The 20,201-nt window shown below is 35.2% G+C and overlaps 1 protein-coding gene and 1 pseudogene across 5 annotated transcripts; both read left to right on the plus strand.

Moving 5' to 3' along the window:
• The first annotated feature begins 2,261 nt into the window (after nucleotides 1–2,261).
• Nucleotides 2,262–4,709, plus strand: LOC109004631 (annotated as a pseudogene).
• Nucleotides 4,710–7,835: 3,126 nt separating this feature from the next.
• Nucleotides 7,836–20,130, plus strand: LOC109004642 (protein SEMI-ROLLED LEAF 2). 5 transcript variants are annotated; one of them, XM_018983271.2, is made up of 20 exons: nucleotides 7,836–7,998; nucleotides 8,193–8,500; nucleotides 9,469–9,543; nucleotides 11,043–11,158; nucleotides 11,328–11,442; nucleotides 11,555–11,686; nucleotides 11,877–11,924; nucleotides 13,762–13,964; nucleotides 14,059–14,255; nucleotides 14,395–14,687; nucleotides 14,904–15,053; nucleotides 15,150–15,581; nucleotides 16,069–16,218; nucleotides 17,224–17,299; nucleotides 17,665–17,792; nucleotides 18,078–18,278; nucleotides 18,388–18,528; nucleotides 18,603–18,728; nucleotides 18,860–19,096; nucleotides 19,380–20,130. In XM_018983271.2, exons 2-20 carry the CDS (start codon nucleotides 8,354–8,356, stop codon nucleotides 19,542–19,544), a joined length of 3,132 nt encoding a protein of 1,043 aa, XP_018838816.1. In that variant the 5' UTR covers nucleotides 7,836–7,998; nucleotides 8,193–8,353; the 3' UTR covers nucleotides 19,545–20,130. The 5 variants fall into 5 exon arrangements, with proteins under 5 accessions (XP_018838816.1, XP_018838818.1, XP_018838817.1 ...); XM_018983273.2 differs by having other exon boundaries at nucleotides 18,388–18,495; XM_018983272.2 differs by having other exon boundaries at nucleotides 11,558–11,686.
• Nucleotides 20,131–20,201: the final 71 nt, after the last annotated feature.

The following is a 20,201-nucleotide window of genomic DNA, read 5'->3' on the forward strand; positions in this document are numbered from 1 at the left end:
ACATTTATTTGTTTGAGCATTTTAAGATTTAATTGATTAATGAAAGTATTAAAATATTAAAATATTTCGTATTTTTTGCTTTACGAGTATTCTCGATTTTTGATAGAAATGATCAAAATGCTAACAAAGTGAATCCACCGCATTCATTACACCCTATTTGAATAATTCTGAGAAAGACTACATTATCTTCGTAAAAAATGAAAATACTATTGAATGATTTAATATATTGACCATTTAAATATATCGAATGAAAGTTACAAAATTTAAGATCGAAAATTAATATTGCTGGGAACCTAAATAGATAATAATTAAGTTCATCATCTTCACAAAAAAAAAAAAAAATACGAAATATTACGAATTTGGCAAAATTTTATTTCTGGACCTATGATGTTTTTATTTTCTACACCATCACATCCTCTTCGAATAAGGGCTGGGATGTTACATTCCTATCGTAACGGCTACTCTCACAATCATATTGGACGATAAACAAACATTAATAAAAATATAATTTTTTAAAAAATTTTTTAATTATGAACGTCGGGTGATAAGCAACATTTTACCTGTCCAAAACTTTACTCTTCAGTCTTAATATAAAATATTAGAATAATGCTATTATGTCTTTCTATTTTATTTCCTCATTTTGACTGTTTATGTATTTAATTTTTTTTTTAAATTTTTTTCTTTTACTTACTGATTAAGCAAGTGACTATTAGTGTATTGACTATTTATGACTAATTTAGTACTGCAAATGAAGAAGAAATAGTATTGTCTCTGTGCTCTGAATGAGGATGAAAAATTTTCACAATCCAGTCTACTAGAGAGTAGAGAAAGTTAAGAAGTATCTGGTTGTCTGCTAGCTAAGGTGCGATTACATTTATTTGTTTGAGCATTTTAAGATTAAATTGATTAATGAAAGTATTAAAATATTTCGTATTTTTTACTTTCGAGTATTCTCGATTTTTGATAGAAATGATCAAAATGCTAACAAAATGAATCACCGCATTCATTACACCCTATTTGAATAATTGTGAGAAAGACTATGGCTTCGTTTGTATTAGTAACTCATTTCAATCCACTTTAATTCATCTTCTCTCATCATTATAATTTTTTTAAATTTTTACATAAAATATAATAAATAATTTAACTTTTTCAAATTTTAAAACAATTTTTTTAAATTTTCACACAAAATATAATAAATAATTCAATTTTTATTAAACTATTAACAAATTATCTCAACTCATCTTAACTCATATCTAAATTCAAACCACTCATATATCATCTTCGTAAAAAATTTAAAATGCTTTTGCATGATTTAATATATTGACCATTTAAATATATCGATTGAAGATACAAAATTTAAGAATGAAAATTAATATTGCTGGGAACCTAAATAGATAATAATCAAGTTAATCATCTTCACAAAAAAAAAAAAAATACTAAATATTACGAATTTGGCAGATTTTTATTTCTGGACCTATGATGATTTTATTTTCTATACCATCACATCCTCCTCGAATAAGGGCTGGGATGTTACATTCCTATCGCAACGGCTACTTTCACAATCATATTGGACGATAAACAAACATTAATAAAAATATATTTTTTAAAAAAATTTTAATTATGAACGTCGGGTGATAAGCATAATTTTACATGTCCAAAACTTTACTCTTCAGTCATAATATAAAATATAAGAATAATGTTATTATGTCCTTCTATTTTATCTTCTTATTTTAACCGTTTATGTATTTATTTATTTTTAAATTTTTTTTTTGCTTACTAATTAATCAAGTGACTATTAATATATTAATATATTTTTATATATTTTTAAAAAAATTTAGAAATGTTAAAAAAAATGAAAAAAATTTAAAAAATAAAATTTACCTGAGAGCACACGTAGCGGTCACTGCTGGACAGCATTCTAACAACACTCAAAAGATAAATATTTAATTACAAAATTAAATCATAAAATTATATCAGAAATTTATTTTTATAAAATCTTTATCACTTCTCAAAATAAAACATTTGCCAAATTAATTTCGTATTACAGAAATTCGGGACGACTTCCAATTCCAATTTCCAACGACACCCTTTCTTATTTTCTTCTCAAACTCTCGATTCCGCGGTCTTTATCTATATACGCGGAATTCGAAAGCTTCAGTTCTGGACATCCAATTCCTCAATCCCTCAATAATTCCAATTTCCAGGGAAAAACTCCAACTCCATTTGGTTCCTTGTATACGACGACTTTTGCTTCTGATTTTTTTCCCCTTTTTTCGTACCATTTTTCCGTAGCCGGCGGGAGCGGATTTCAATGGGAACCCCAGAATTCTCAGATCTCGGGAAGCATTGCACCGTCGATGACTGCAAGCAGATCGATTTCTAGCCGTTCACATGCGATCGCTGCCGCCAGGTTCCCGGTCCCCCTGCTTGCAATTTATCTGTTTTTACACTGACTCTTTTAGATTTGAATTCATTTACTATTTTGTTGGTGATTGGTTTGACTCCAATGCTTAATGATGCCTGTCTAAATGTTGAAGAATGCTATATCAAATAAAGTTTGTTTTGTTTTTTCTTATCGGTATGTAGGCTACGTTACATAGTTCTGTTTTTTCCATCTTTCATAGCATTACTCTTGAAAGAACTAGGAAGATGAGCATGTGAATAGCTATCAGAAACAGTGTGTGAAGCTGTACGATCATTCCTACTGGGCGACTCGGATCAGCTAGTATTGATAACTGATCATGCTGTGCTAAGACTCGGTCTTTATGGCTTTCCCCCATTCTACTACTATACCTTTGGGAGTAATGCCTCCATTCATAGGAAAATATGGTTATGTTCTTATGAGTTATGACCATTCTTCTTAGCCTTCTAGTGCTTCGATTTCAAATTCTGTTAATTGAGAAAATAAAAAATATTGCAGTGGGATTTTTTTTTTGCCCAATTAATTTTCTCGATAAGCAGCTTAATTGGCACTTCGAATTCTGGATGCATGGATGTTAGGAAATGTATGAATGAAGTTTGAGAATCGCTGATTAATGTAACAGGGGTTGCCCCGTAGTGAAGAACCAGCTAGAAAGTTAATGTATACGATGATTTTACTGCTCTGAATTAGTTTTTCTGCAATAATTAAGTTGGGAATTCTAGCAAATGTGTCTACTATACCTCTTTGCCTGTTGATTGATTCAGTTTGCCTCGCTCATGCTTTCTCTAGGTTGTTGTTAGGTCACAAAATTTATGTGGATATCACGTGCCATTTATATTTCTGTGTTTGGGAACAAGTCAAATGACCTAGTAGGCAAACTGTAGCTGGAATCAGGTTTGATTGTTCAAATAAAACCTTTGGGTTTGGTTGATGTCAGTAGTAGTTGGTTTGTACTGAAAAACTGGGAAGAATAAGCAGATTGATGTTACATTGGACCTCTTTCCTCGTATTTGCATAAAGAAATACTAAAACCTGTATGTATGTCTTGAGTGGCATGATCGCTGATTAAATAGCTTCTTCTTTAATGCTGCAGGCATTGCCGACTGGTTAAGTTAGTATCCGTACCTGCTCTGAGTGAATCAGGCAAAATGTGTTTTTTGTGTATTTATATCTTTCAAATATTTTCCCGTTCTAATCTACCATTTTATTTTTGCCACTTCTTGTGAGATTACTTTCCATAGGGATTTTTAAGTTGAGTGATCTATCTTTTTTTCTTGGCTGGGTCTATATATAATGGTCTAATCTTCTAAACAAATCATTTACTGTATGTTATTCTTTGAGAATTTTTTATGTGCGAGTCTAAAATATGACAATTTTTTTACAGGTGTTTTGTTTGGAGCACCGGAGCTACATTAAACACAGTTGTCCAAAAGCTGACAGACAAGATGTCACTGTTGTCATCTGCCCTCTCTGTGCAAAAGGAGTTCGCTTGATTCCCCAAGAAGACCCAAACATTAGTTGGGAGACACTCGTCAACATTGAATGTGATCCGTCAAATTATGAAAAAGTCACTAAGAAGAAAAAATGTCCCGTCCCTGCTTGCAGGGAGGTCCTTACATTCTCAAACACGATCAAGTGCAGGGACTGCTTGGTAGACCATTGTTTGAAGCACAGGTTTGGACCTGACCACAAATGTTCTGGACCAAAGAAATCAGAAGCAGGTTTCCCATTTATGGGTCTTTTGAATAGAAGTAGAACAGAAAATTCAAAACCCAACCGAGCTCCAACGTCATCCTCCTCCAAGTGGACTTCGAACTTTCTTAATGCAGCTTCAACAGTTCGAGCCTCAGCTGAAGCTGGCATGGCAAAATTGAGCACTGAAATAAGCCAAAAATGGCAGATCGCAAAGGATGGAATAGGGCAGAGCAGCAACAGCAGCAGAGTGGGTGGAATCGGACAAGAAGAGTGCCCGCAATGTGGTGCGAAGTTCTCCTCAGTTACAGCTCTGGTGGAGCATGTGGAGAAAGTTCATGAAAGGAGTGGCAGGCGAGGTGGGATGAAGAAGGTATCAATTGATGTCTGCCCAAAGTGCAGTAGAGGATTTCGTGATCCAGTTTCTCTTGTGGAGCATGTTGAGAGGGATCACGGTCGTACTCCAAGAGCTTAGGTATGGTTGTCAAAACAACAGTGTACTTATGGTCAATTAGGGCTGAACCAATCTCTTCGATAGCCCGTTCGGTACTCGTTTGGTTAAATTCGACTTAAATTCGACTCGTAAAAAAAAAAACTCGTTCGTGAAAACAGATATCCGCTCAATTTGTAAATGACACATATCCGACAAAACTCGACTCGGCTAAGGCTCGTTAAGACCCGCTCGTTTATGCTCGAGTCGACTCGTTAGCTCGATTCCAATAAAACTCATTCATAAATTGATAAATATATATATACACCTATGTATATATACATTTATATGTATTAGCTAATAATATAAGTATATCACTTTTATAATTAAATATATAATATGTAATCTAATTACTTATGTCTATATAGTGAATATACTTTATAGACATATTTTATAATTTGTATAATAATTAGTCGATAATTTAATAATTGACATATAATATATTATTATTTTGGATAAATATCAACTAGTTAGATATTAATTATTTATAATTTTTTTAAAATTATATAATTCAATAGAGGTTATACTTGTTAGTTGTATAAATTCAATATTAGATTTTTTATTTAATTTATTAATTATTAATTCTTATTCAAAAAATTAAAAATAAACAATTCGAACTCGAGCTTGACTCGAATTCGTTTGTGGGACGAGTTCGAGCTCGAGCTCGAGTTGAGAATTAAGCTTATCGAGTCGAGCTCGAAAACATAATAAAAATAAAATATCGAACTCCGAAGCTTGAGTATTTTGAGGCGAGCTCAGCTCGATTACAACCTTATTGTCAAATCTTATTTTCTTTTGCACGTTGCTTCGATTTAAGACTGAATGAAAATATCTTCTGAGCATTCAATACCTTACTGGACCTTTTTTTTATTGTCAGTTTTGGTACAAACAGCAAAATGCTTCCCGAACACTGAAATCACTTGGCGAAAGCCAATTCATAAATGTATTCAATTGTTACTGGTTGCCTGTTTGCTTTAAGAGGATATACATATGAACAGAAATCAAAAGTAATTGGAATTTTAGTGATATTTGAAATTCTTTTCTTCTCCTACCCCGTGTAAGTGACCTTATTGCCAAGTGTAATAGTTTGCTTAGGAATATAAACCGATTTGTGTTTAATTGCAGTTTTTCTTACATGTATAACTCAATGAGAAACGATATTTATAATTGTGAAATATGTAAATATCGCGTAATTTTTTTTAAAAAAATAAATAAATACGTAATTTATATGAAAAAAAAAATTATTTTTTAATAATAGACTTAATTCTTTTTCAAGGTGATTGTGAGACATTTGTATTCTCTACGATTGTATGTAGCATTACTCATATCTGAATTTACCTGAAGGGAGACGACTCCTTATTAGTTAGTAATTTTGGGGCATAACGGGTCCAGTTCAGTCTGGTTTTGGACATATTTTAGAACCAAACCAGTATATACTGGTTTTAAGAGGATATACATATGAACAGAAATCAAAAGTAATTGGAATTTTAGTGATATTTGAAATTCTTTTCTTCTCCTACCCCGTGTAAGTGACCTTATTGCCAAGTGTAATAGTTTGCTTAGGAATATAAACCGATTTGTGTTTAATTGCAGTTTTTCTTACATGTATAACTCAATGAGAAACGATATTTATAATTGTGAAATATGTAAATATCGCGTAATTTTTTTTAAAAAAATAAATAAATACGTAATTTATATGAAAAAAAAAATTATTTTTTAATAATAGACTTAATTCTTTTTCAAGGTGATTGTGAGACATTTGTATTCTCTACGATTGTATGTAGCATTACTCATATCTGAATTTACCTGAAGGGAGACGACTCCTTATTAGTTAGTAATTTTGGGGCATAACGGGTCCAGTTCAGTCTGGTTTTGGACATATTTTAGAACCAAACCAGTATATACTGGTTTTGAGATTTGAAAAACCAATACTACACCAGTTGCACCCCTAAACCAGTACTTCCGGTTTTACATGGGTATGTTTGGTAAGTGGTACTCTCACTACTATTTTTTATTTTATTATTACTTTTTACCTACTTTTCTACTATTCATTACTTTTCACATACTTTTTACTACTATTTAATATTTTATTATTACTTTTTCACTACTATTCATAAACATTCTCAACACTTTTCACTACCCAAACGTACCAAGACTCTGAACCCTATCCGGTTTTTTCAGTATATTATATTGTATATATAATATAGTATATATATTATAGTGTATAATAATATAGTGATAATATATTGTAGTATATTATAATATATATTATAATTGTATTATAGACTATAGTGATATATTATAGTATATTATAATATTAGTATAACTACTAATACAACAGATTATAGTGATAATATATAGTTATTTATATATGATTTTAAAATTTAAAATTATATTAATTAATAATTTATCATATAATACAAAATTATTTTATATATAATTATATATATTATATATAAAAATTATATATAATATAAAAATATTTTATTGAATATAAGAAATTAAAATATATATGAACCAATCCGGTCTACTGATTCGTACTGTCTGGTCCAATCCGATTTACCGATTCATCGATTTTTTTTTGCATCCCTAATTAGCATGCGCAATTGAGTTGTGGAGGTTGCAATAGCTGGACATAGGGGTCCAAGACTCCAAAGTAATCTTTTTTCCTTTCGAGTTAGCTGGTGTTGCTTTTAATTATTAGCACTAGTTAAAGTTTTAAAAAAAATGAGAGCCTATCGACAGACATGGTCCAAAGTTTAAGCAACTTCGATTAGTGGGAATAAAACACAAGGATTAAAGATGAACGTTATCAAAACTCGTGTGGATGGCGAGACACCGACCATCTATAATTTCATTTCCGTGCTTTAGGTAACTGTCAAAATTATGCCAAGTTTGACTCACCACCTTCAAAATTATTTTTATTATAAATTAAATCTTATATGTCATTAATTGGTTTTGTTCGAATGAAATACTGAAGACCAGACGGAGGCTCCTAAACCTCAACTGTCGAGACAGCACGTCTTTAAGTTCCAAAACTTCACCTGCCAGGTCATGGTGAGCTCCACAGATCTAACGGCTCAGATTACCTCTCCAACCAGGGGAACATACCCCGGGTCCCCGGGACAGGCCATGTGTCGGTTTTAGCAACGTTCATGCTCTTTGGGACCCGCACGTATAATACCGTTTAACGTGCGGACATTTTCAATCATTCTTGGCAGGCCACCGGAATTGCATTCTCTCCCACATTTAACTAAACAAAAAAGGAAGGGAAAAAAAGAGGCAGAGAGAGCATTAATAATAGCGGTAGGATACGCTGGGATTCCGGTATTTTATTTACAGAGCTTAGAGGGATTTCCAGCCTCTGGCCTGGTCTTTCAGGCATCGATTCGAGGTAATCCAATCTTAATTCAATCAAAAGCTCAATACAATTTTATCTGAATTGCCAAGATTTGATTCATTCCTGTAATTTTCTCACGACCCATTTTCTTTAATTTTGTAAAGGTTTTCTTTTTTACATTGTTTTGGATTGGTCTTTAATATATTTGGAGCTCATGGCTCATGGTTTAACCACATTCTGAGTTACAGGCTGGCCATTGGTTTGGGAGTTCCCTCATTTGTGCGTAACCCTTTCTTTCCCTTCTTCGGCACCGAAAATCCGGATTGTTGATTGATTTAGAAGGGAAAGAAAGCAAATATTTGAGGCCAAGTTGAATTCTTTGAGATTTTATACGTTCGGAATCTGAGAAATGAGCGTTGTATCGGGTGTGATTTCGCGGCAAGTTTTGCCAGCATGCGGTAGTCTTTGCTTCTTTTGCCCGGCGTTGCGGGCGAGGTCTAGACAGCCTGTAAAGAGGTACAAGAAGCTCATCGCCGATATTTTTCCTCGTAATCAGGTCAGTGTTTCTGGGTTGTCTCTAATTTCAAATAAACTTGCTATATTTGATTATGTCGGAGGAGGACTATGAAGGTGACTGTTGCTTGTTAATTGTTAGTTGTCATTGGTGTTGGCTGCTTTTATTGAGCGGGGCCTTATGGTGATTAATATGTTAAAAGTTTCGCCTGTTCACGTAGTAGTCTATTGGTTGATATGTTTGAGACACGCATTTTCCCAGTTATTAGCACTAGGCAAAGTAATGCTTTTTAATGTAGTGCAATGCAATTTGGTGATTTGACAATTCTAGAATCTGAATTGTTCCAATTGGTTTTGTGGCATTTTTCCCATGTTGACGGTTTTATTTTTCTGACCCTTCTGATCTGCACAGATAGTTTGTTTTCTATTTCTCTCACTCTTCATTACGATAGATAAGCAATCTGTGGGTGGTTTATGTCATAGGTTACCCAACACAGGCTGTCTACTTTCATCTTTTTTTATTGCTTTCTCAGTTAGCACCCTTAGCACCCTCAGTTTTTTTCTTTGATCAGTAAAGAACTTTAGTAATAATTAGCACCCTCAAGGTTTTGTTTCTGTATACTCTGTAATAACTTTTTTAATTTTTTGCAAGTATTTGTACTCTGTAATAACATAAAAATACCCTCTGCCGTCTATCTTTCCTCTCTTCTTGTTTAAACGTTTGTCTTGTTATAAAAAGAAAGAAAAATAAGAGATACATCTAGAATGAAAAAAATGGTTTCCTGTATAGTGTACGTGAGAATTCTCCTCTTTCTAAAAAATTACATATTAGCTGTCAAAACAGAGAAAAAAGAAACAAAATTTTCTTCTATAAGCATGGTTCTCTTGTAGCTTGAGTAAAATTTTCAGAAATAGTAATATTTATCTTTCGCATTCGATTGTGTAATATTTTTTTGTTTTCTATTTTTTCTGTATATTTTTATATGAAGATCCATTCTTTATATTTGGTAGGAAGAAGGACCAAATGATCGGAAGATAGGAAAACTTTGTGAATATGCTGCCAAAAATCCTCTGCGCATCCCAAAGGTAATGTTAGTTTATTCAAAGCATTGTGTCTATATCGTGCTATAGCCGAAATTAACTGGTGTTCAAACTGGCTGGTACAAGCCTTATTATCTAAAGAGTAGTTGAAAAGGTTCTCCAAGAGTTATTTCCCTTGGGTATGATCAATTCACTTCATATATTTTAATTAATATTATTGTGGTTCATGGAGATAATATTCATAAGCTTTGTTGCCACTTTTCTCACCCAACATCTTGATTTGATAATTCTCTAGGAACTTATCATAGAATATAAACTCTCTAGTGAGGCAGCAAGAAATTAACTTTTGATAGGTGCTGGCTAAAAAGACTCCCTCATCTATGTAAAAAGTAAGCCGCAGCCCTTTCAAAGAGCAAGAAATTAACTTTTGATAGGCGTCCAACACACTTTACAGAATTGTAAGGTCTATGGTTATTTTACTTTAAACTGATGCTGCCAAATGGATTGCCATAGAACTTGTTGTGGAAGGTCAAGAAAAACAAAAATTCATCCCAAAGTCCTTCAATATGATCTAATTTTATCAAGAGGCTAATCATCCCCTGATAACTGGTGTTTTAATGCTAAATGGACTGTTTGATTGACGTTATACATTTATACATATCCAATGAGGTGGAATTTCTTAGAAGTGTATGTGATGGTTGTTGAAGGCGCTAACATCACGTTAGAAAACGTTGGCAAGTAATTTTATGGTTCTAATTTTTTTGGATGCAAACAATTTCTAGAGGCCATCATACTAGGGGGAACTTTCCCTTGAATTAACGGATGTGCACTTACGGAAAACTCCTTGTTGAGGGCCTATGCACCCCTGAGATTAATCGAGACTTTGTTCTCGGACATCCGGTGACAATCAAAAAAAAAAAAAAGGAAGACATCCATTCTAATAAGAGAAACTTTAAGGTATCGATGATGGTCCTACAGAGAAGAATTTATTAAAGTATCATCCTGTTGCATCCAAGTGAGATATATGTGGCATGACTAATACTGAGATGAAGATCTGATCAAGTCTATGTAGGTCTAAAATATTTCAGATTGGATACCTCATTGCCTTACAGTGAGACCATCAAATAGTTAAATCCTTGTACCATTCTCTCGTGTTTTCTGTTGTTGCCGCTGGTGATTCAAGCTTTTCTGGAGTACCAAATGTGTAGGGAATTTTATGTTTTCAATGGCCTCTAGGGTCAAATGGCGCTTCCATTCCCCCCATAAGGATGGGGTGGTGGGTGAGGTTATGGGTCCAAGTACTATGGTAAGTTGCATGCCAATCTAATAAAATTTCACATTTGTTTAATGAGTAATAGAATTTTATGTTAATGTGAAATAAAAATCAATCTAGGGATGATGTAAGCAAAATGTTACAAAAAAAGTTTCAGAGTTTATCTGTGCAATTTTTATATGCTTGGAAGCTTTTTCAAGAAAAGCTAGTCTTCTTTCAATTAGTTGAAGTTTTTTGCTTTGTTAATGAAATTTGCAAATATGGTGATCAGATGACAAGTTCTCTTGAGCAAAGGTGTTACAAGGAATTGAGAAATGAGAATTTTCAATCCGTGAAAATTGTGATGTGTATTTACAGAAAATTGTTGGTTTCTTGCAAGGAGCAAATGTGAGTTTATCCTTCCAACATTTGTTATATTTACACACACACACTTGTTATATTTTTTGACAAATATGTTGGAATGGTTTGGTTGAAAGTAAATTATAAAGGAAATGGTCAATATTTTGAAATTACGAGACTACCTGAAAAGTAGACTCACTGGTTGACAATTTCACAGGCCTCTGTTTGCAAGTAGCTTACTAAGTATCATGCAAGCTCTGCTGGATCAAACACGGCAAGATGAAATGCGAATTATAGGATGCCATACTCTTTTTGACTTTGTAAATAATCAGGTTAGTTCCCTGGACCAAGGTCCGTTAATTAAATCTTCAACTTTGATTCATTTTCTGAGATCAGGTTTCTGCCTACTGAAACTTCAAACTCATTTTATTATGCCGAGTTTAGCAGATTGATGGAACTTATATGTTTAACTTAGAAGGATTTATTCCAAAATTGATTCAATTGGCTCAAGAAGTGGGAGAGGATGAAAGGGAACAAAGCCTACGCTCAGCTGGTCTCCAAGCCCTCTCTTCAATGGTATTCTATTATTCTTGTATTTTTAACCACAAGATTGTGATGATCACATAGCCATATCTTTTGTTTCAACTTTTTGTTTTTTCCCTTTATAAATTAGTATATTTTTTTATCAGTAAAAAAGAGAGTATATTTTCCCTAGATTTTATATATTATATTTTCAGAGGAATTTTATAATCTATTTTCTCTGTAGGTTTGGTTTATGGGCAAATACTCTCACATTTCGGCCGAGTTCGATAATGTAAGCAGATCCATACTTGTTAATTTTGTTAATCAATAGAAAACAACTTCGAATTGCACGGAGCAGTTTCATGGTTTTAAAGTTACTCCATATGCTTCACAGACCGAGTTTAATTTCAGACACTAGATGTGGAAGTTATTTTCTTGAAAAAAATCTTACATTAATAAAACTTATCTTTCTTTTTCATCAGAATAGAAAAGGAGGGTGGAGAGAGAGAGAGAGAGAGAGAACAGTGGCCCTAAGAGGAATGATGAGTAGTAAATTATTTTGCTATATACAAACATAAGCATTCTAGTTTGTATTGGGAATCTGCTATGTTAATTGCCCTGAAATTTGTCCAATAAGATAGGAGTCCAACTACGGAAAAATCTTACAAACTTCTCTACCTGCTGTCCTACTCTTGATGTCCGGCTTCTGTTTTGCAGCCTATGATATGTTGAATTACTCAGCCATTTTCATAGTGGTTTTCTCGTATCCTCCTTGAAAAATCTGTACCTCCCATAGAACTCTATAGGCTTTATGTATACTATGAATCTTGATTATTCTGGAAGATACCTCCATCTGTGATCAAGATTGTGGAAGTGACAGCTCATCTAAGTGTCCCTTGTACTCATGAAAAATAGGATTACTTGCAATGTAAATAGCAGATTGGTTATCACAAAACATCTTTGAACACTTACCTCTGGCAAATCCTTATTCCCGTAGAAGAGATTTTGCCATTAGATTCAACTGATGAGCCCACGGGAGACAATTTGATCCACTCAACATGACAGTAATCTTTTGCATGCCAACTTTAGCAGCTGCTGAAAGAAGGGTACTGGACTCATCCATCATGATATCACAAATACAACCCATGGAAAAATTATCCAATAAAAAAAACATAGACAGTAATTTAACAAGCCTCAACTCAAACCATTAGCACTCAAACATTTAACTGATTGTTATCCATCCTAAATCACCTAACAAATTTGCTAGAGTATTGGAATAATATAGCCAAATGACTCAGACAAATGCCAACAATAACAATACACAAACCCAGTTTCCACAACATCAAAACAAAACTCACAAAGATCACAAAAGCCTGCTGAAAATCCACACGTTGACAAAAAAATAGATCGGATGAGATCAAATGCTGTTTGAGAACTGAAAAAATAGGGTTTTGGCACATGAAAAGACTTTAAAATTCAAAACCTACTGGGGCGCAGAAGATGAAAACAAGGACCTTATCAGTGGGCCTTCTAGTCCATATGGTCCATATGATGTCTGATATGGTGGCTAGGAGTTTAGGGTTAGGGTATGCTCCCCCCTAGGGGTTGGCTCAAGTGGTAAAGGCCTTGGGCTTGGGGGTATGCTCCCCCCAAGTCCAAGGTTCAAATCCCCTTGGGTGCAAACAATCTCTAGGGGCCACACCCCCTGGTGAAAAGCCAGCTATTTAACCAGTTCCGTGTAAGGAAACTTTCGAGGGTATGGTGCACGGGACCGGGGTTTTACCCTGCAAGGGTGGGTCCGAAGGGCCCTGCCTTGGAGAGGTTCCCCGACATCAAAATAAAAAAAAATTAGGGTTAGGGTTCTGTATTGGTGCCTTGACACAACATGATGTTTATGACCAAAGATGAGAGAATATGAACATGTTGTGAGAGCTCAACTCTAGACTGGTTGACTTGTCTCCCAATATATATTATGATGATGTAAAATAAGAAGATTACACTTACATATAGCTCATAAGTTTGTGCAAGTGATGCTGCTTTTATTTATTACTGTTCAAGGACTAAATTCTAGTTAACAACCTATGTGATCTTTTGGCGTTTTTTGTTCTTTCTATATTCAATAAAAACAGGTTGTTTCAGTGGTCTTGGAAAACTATGGAGGCTGTACTAAAAAGTTGGAGAACATGGACCATGACAAGGAAGGTCCTCAGAATCGCTGGGTGCAAGAAGTGCTAAAAAATGAAGGTCATGTCTCTCCTTCAGTTGATGTCATAGCAAGTGTTCCTTCTTGGCAGACAATTGTGAACGATAAGGGTGGAGTAAATGTAACAATGTAATTTCTTTGGTGTTTAATCCTTCACCTGTCAATGATTTTTTGTGTGTTTAATTCTTGAGCTGTCAATGATTTTTCTTGGGTTCTTCCCCAGGGAAGATGCCAAGAACCCTTGCTTTTGGTCCAGAGTCAGCCTGTATAACATGGCCAAGCTCGCCAAGGAGGCTACAACCATGCGGCGTGTTCTGGAATCTTTGTTCCGATACTTCGATACAGGGAACTTGTGGTCTCCTGAGCACGGTCCTGCCTTCCCAGTCCTAAAGGACATGCAATTTTTAATGGATAACTCTGGTAGTTATTATCTCTTAACTTATTTAGCATTTTGAGGTTCTATACCATTGTTTTTAACCATTTATGCTGCTCCCCTACCCCTCCATCTTTCAGCTGTACTTTGATGATTAACATCTGTTCTTCTGTGTACCTTTTGCAGGGCAAAATACACATTTCTTGCTTTCCGTATTAATTAAGCATCTTGATCATAAAAATGTCCTTAAACAACCCGACATGCAACTTGACATTGTTCGGGTTACCACCTCTCTTGCTCAAGATGCCAAGGTCGAGCCTTCTATGGCAATAGTTGGTGGATTAAGTGATGTCATGAGGCATCTGCGGAAGAGCATACACTGCTCACTTGATGATGCAAGTCTGGGAGCTGACATCATAAAATGGAATAGAAGTTTTGGGGAAGCAGTGGATGAATGCCTTGTGCAGTTATCACATAAGGTGGTAGAAATCTCCAATAGCTATTGAATTGATCTAGCATGGAAAATTTATGGTTATCAGAACTTGAGCCACAGCTGTCTTTACATGATTATTTTTTGTTTCTTTCGTACCATTCAAATCCTTTAATGGCTCTACCTAAGTTGTCTGTCTATTTTGTTGACATCTGCCATCATTGTTGGATTTTTCACATAAAACTAAGTTGCAATTGACCAACAGGTTGGAGAAGCAGGCTCAATTCTTGAGGTGATGGCAGTGATGTTGGAGAACATCTCCACTATTACAGTTATAGCCAGAACTACAATCTCAGCTGTTTATCGTACTGCTCAAATTGTAGCCTCCTTACCCAATTTGTCATATCAAAATAAGGCAGGAAGCAGAACCTATTCTTTTATGTCAATTTCATTTTCAGCTACTCTTAATTTTAAATCTAATTTTGAATTGAAAATTTCTTGCAATCCCTAGGCTTTCCCTGAGGCTTTGTTTCATCAGTTACTCTTGGCTATGGTTCATCCAGACCATGAAACGCGAATTGGAGCCCATCGCATTTTTTCTGTTGTTCTTGTGCCATCTTCAGTTTTCCCTCGTCCATCCTCCTCTATTCCCAACTCAAAGAAAGCATCTGATCTTCCACGGACGCTCTCAAGAACTGTCTCTGTCTTTTCTTCTTCAGCAGCTCTTTTTGAGAAGCTAAGAAAGGAGATGTTTTATTCGGGGGAAAATATTTCTCAAGGGAGTAAAGAAAATGATGTTAGTGAGGAGGAATCAAGCAGTATTAATAATGAGATGGAAGATAGATTGACGTCATCATATGGTATGGTGTATAGTATGAGAAGAAGTCCCTCTGTAGCCTTGACGACTGATGGAAATACTGTGATCAGTTCAAATAAAGAAATTGTAAGTTTTCTTTCCTTTATGCAATTTCTTCACCATCGCAGATGTCCATATCCATTACATCATAGGGCTCGCTACTTTAGGCCTGTTCCTGGTTTGCCCATCTAGTCACATCATAGTTATTATTGCTTTTAAGGGTGACTACTGTTTTATGTCGGACGACACGTAGAAGTAGAAGGCAGTCTCCTTTAAAGTGCGTATGTATAATTTTATAGCGCCAATTCAACTCTTCTACCTAAAAGATACCCATCATTTATTGGCGAACTAAAAATTTGGCTGGACCAGGGGCCCAGGATTTAAATATCTGCAATCAAGGGTACTGGGCTTGGATTGGACTCAGGCGAATCGCAGGCCTTAATCTATATCCTGGCCCCTCTGTAATTGAAAGATCCAAATGTTCAATTCTATCATTTATAAGTTCTCAAAACGTGCTCTTAATTTGGTCTACCATCAATCACCATTGAAAGTTTTTATCCATGTTGAACCTCAGGAGCCTAATTTCCTCAGGCTGAGTAGCCACCAGATTACTCTGTTGCTTTCATCAATTTGGGCTCAGTCTGTGTCTCCTGCAAATACACCTGATAACTATGAAGCAATTGCTCATACATACAGTCTGGTATCACTGTTCTCTCGGACCAAGGTAATTGCCAGAATATTATTGAACATATTTTATGTTTTGCCTCTTATGTTTTTTATCAGGTTCTTTTCTTTAGATACTACTTCTCCTATAATATATTCCCTGTTAATAGCATGTTTGGATTTTAATGTGGTAGTGCTTCCCGTATACTTGGGCTCTTGTCTATTCTTTTGATCAATAAAATATTGTTTACCGATCAAAAAAAGAATTTTGGTAGTGCTTCACATGTTTCTGTGTTCCTCACAACCTGGGCACACTGATGCAACCTATTTGATCATTATGTTAAACAAGGAAGCCAGCTTAAAATTATCTGTAGCTAGGAATGACTTTTATATAGGGATCTGAGGCACAACAAATTCATGGAGCGGTCTTAGTATGTTCATATATCTTAGTGTTGTTTAGCATTATTGTTAATTATATGTTTTTGGAAATTAATCTATTAATAGGGTCAATTAATCTTCATAAACTTCTGGACAAGGGGCCAGGAAACTCAAAACACTTGTGAAAGTAGCTTTAATCTTGTCAAGAATATGTCAGTCCAACTGCCCAGTAGAATGAGAGGTAAACTCATTTTGTACAATTAACGACAAAGGATTTGCCCTTGAGTTAATTTTCTTTTCTTGAAAAGAAAATCCTCTATTAGCTGGAATTTGTTTACTTTTTAAAGCCTTACTTGGGATTTTGCTTACGTACTGCTAGAAAGTATGTTTCATCATCAATGGATGCTGCTAAATGCAATTTTCGATGTGTAGGCACTGTTTAATTGCACTCTACACCTTCAATGGTACCTTTAGCTTACTAAGTTTCCATGGAATATAACTTAGAAATTATAACTACCATTCATGAACTTTGAGCCTTAAATAGTTCGTTGGTTTTGTTCTGGTCGCATAGATTCAAATAATAAAAGACTGTTGATGAGAACCTTCTCTTTGGCCTCATTTGATATATATTTTGTTTTTGTGAGCTGTATATTTTTTTCATTCAATTATATTTTATCTTGTCTTGCAGAATTCCAGTAATGAGGTTCTTGTTCAAAGTTTTCAGCTAGCATTTTCCTTGCGAAACATTTCTCTTCATGAAGGAGGTCAGTTCTCAAAGTTTTTATATATATTTCAATACCATACGACTAGATGGACTAGGTCTGGGCTTTACATCATTGCATACTCTTGTGATGTTTTGAACTGGGTGCATAATATGGGGAGATCAGACTAACAAGCTATGCCAATGTTAGTGGTAGATGCAGATATGCTAGAATTGGAACATTTAAACTTTAAAAAGTTATTGGACTTTTTATTTTAAATGATTGGGAATTTTGGCTTGTACTTTGTTCAAATTTCGCTATTCTTGTCAGTTTCTTTCATAGTCATGAAGCAAAGAATGAACCACCCTGATTTCCTGTTAATGAGATTTCAGCTCTTCAGCTCAACCGTATTCCTACTTCTATTGCAGGGTCACTGCCACCTTCACGTTGCAGATCCCTCTTTACCTTGGCAACTTCAATGATTCTCTTTTTGTCAAAAGCATACAATATTCTTCCACTTGTTCATGGTGCCAAGGCTGCACTTTCAAATGAAAGGGTAGGTATGAGTCATTGCTAATGAAGTTGTGATCGTTGGTAGTACCTTATTGGCATCCTTCTTCCTCTTGGACATGAACAATGACTCACTGTATCCTTCATCTTGTTCATATGCTTGAGGTCAATTGTACATTTTATGAAGTGGTATATACGAGTCATTGCTGATGAATTTCAAGCACATGAATGGTATATACGAGTCTATGGCTTCTGCCATGTCAGATGTCGTTTAAACTTATCTTCAGTCAAACTTTTGTAATGTCTGTCTTAATATTATTACTTGAATCAGGTTGATCCGTTCCTACAATTGGTGGAAGATTGTAAGTTACAGGCTGTCAAAACAGGATCCAGCCATCTTGCAAATGTTTATGGATCCGAAGAGGATGATACTTCAGCTTCAAAATCTCTTTTGGAAATAGGGACAACCAAAGATCAAACTAGGGAGTTCTTTGTTTCGGAGGTTTTAAAGTGCTTGGAGAATTTTTCAGAAGTAAATATTCTATACAAATTGTTTAAGCATCTTGGACTGCTTTTCACTGATTAAAAGAATTAATTTTCTTGTTATATTCTGCTGTAAAATAATTTTGGCATTTTTGCAGTCTGAATTGTCCACTATAAGGGAACAGCTGCTGAATGAATTCGTACCCGATGATGTGTGTCCGCTGGGAAGCCAGTTGTTCATGGGCAGTTCGTATAAAATTCGTCAGGTTGATTTAGAAAACAATGAATCTCTTAAGGGGGTAAATATCGTGCATGTCTTCTGCGCATGTCTGTTAATGGTTGGGACTTGCATGACATTATTGTTGTCTTGCAGGCTGCTCCATTATTTTCAACAGAGGATGATTCACTAGCAGATTCATTTGAAAGTCAACCGAAACATAATTCAGAGTTGGCCTTGGAAATCCCCAACCTTCTGAGTGTCAATCAACTTCTAGAATCAGTACGTTAGCCATTTCATGCTCTCTTATTTAGTGTTTACTTCTTTTAAAAGTACCACCATATAGGATATTTAGTTTTAGAATGGTGGATTTCTTGCTACATAATTATTTATAGTGTGCTTTATATGCACAGGTCTTGGAGACAGCACATCAAGTTGGACGAATTTCTGTCACAAATGCACCCGATGTGCCTTACAAGGAAATGGCCCATCATTGCGAGACACTACTCATGGGAAAGCAGCAGAAGATGTCTAATGTGATGATTGCACAACAGATACAGGAAAGTAGGAAGAGCTTAACTCTAAACAATCATGATGCTGAGGTGAAGAAGATGGCATCCTATCCCCATGTTGACATGGGTTCCAATGTGGTAGCTTCTCACTCTAGAAAACTGAAATATGATTTCATACTTGCGTGGTATATACTCATATGTACCATGCGCATCTCTAGCGTGATCAAGTTGTGTAGTATATATAGCATAGTCTTCTAGGTTCCTATTTGCTTACAAATGTAATCTGTTCTAAAAAGGTGCATTCATTCACCTAGAGTCTCTAATGCAACGTGTTGCACCTTCATCTTTTATAACATTGCTATCAATATCCACAAGGATTTTTACGAACCTGCTAATATTGTGAACTCAAATGAAAATGCAGGCTGTCAATCCTTTCCTTGACCAAAACTTCACTGCGAATTCATGCGGACCATCCCCCGCCCCTGTTCCACTGCCTTGTGCAACAGAGCACCAGCGTCATCCTCACTTCTTCAGATTACCAGCATCAAGTCCATACGACCACTTTCTTAAAGCTGCTGGCTGTTGATTGTCTAGAACTGTGAAGACATCTATAGTGGGCTAGATGTGAAAGTAGCACAACCCAAGTGAGCTCTTGATCTTAAAGTTCCAAGGCTCCATGGCTTCAAGCATCCTGCTTTTAATACTGCGTATAGTGTGCCTTCTTCACAGTACATTGCAGTCGCGCCGGAGCAATAAACTTTGGACGAGTTTGTTGCCTTTGCATATCCAATTGTTTTATTTGTTACCTTTGCATATCCAATTGTTTTATTCTTTTTCGTTTTATTTTGGAGATGACCGCATCAAGGATAAGGTGGTCGTATTTGCTTGTCCCTCTAGTTGTGCAGAGTTCCAAGCCAACGGTTCAGAGGTTCCCATTCCAAGTTGGATTCTTTCAATGTGGAAAGGAACATTAATGTGTTTTTTTTGTTTTTTTGTCATTCTAAATCTCTAAATGGAGGTATATGTAAATTTCGGGATTGATCATAGATCCTATGCTTTTGGGAAAAAAGACCTATCTTTTACAAACTCTTGCTTCAATTGTTCTTAAAGAAGCAAGGATGAAAAAGTTATGCAATTGGATTGTAATATTTGAGCTATAGTGCATTTGAGTATTTCCAATTATCGGCCCAAGTCGTGTCGCCCGTGCCTGCCATGCACTCTGCCATGGGGCAACCCAACTAGA

The sequence above is a fragment of the Juglans regia genome, chromosome 3 (genome assembly GCF_001411555.2).
Source record: "Juglans regia cultivar Chandler chromosome 3, Walnut 2.0, whole genome shotgun sequence".
In the NCBI taxonomy this organism is placed as follows: Eukaryota; Viridiplantae; Streptophyta; class Magnoliopsida; order Fagales; family Juglandaceae; genus Juglans; species Juglans regia.

What these genes read in the sequence shown, in the direction of transcription:
- LOC109004642 (XM_018983271.2), top strand. Translation starts at nt 8,354, where the DNA reads ATGAGCGTTGTATCGGGTGTGATTTCGCGGCAAGTTTTGCCAGCATGC. An exon ending in TTTCGGCCGAGTTCGATAAT is followed by an intron (nt 11,925 to 13,761) that starts GTAAGCAGATCC and finishes CAATAAAAACAG; the next exon opens with GTTGTTTCAGTGGTCTTGGA. An exon ending in CACTGTTCTCTCGGACCAAG is followed by an intron (nt 16,219 to 17,223) that starts GTAATTGCCAGA and finishes CTTGTCTTGCAG; the next exon opens with AATTCCAGTAATGAGGTTCT.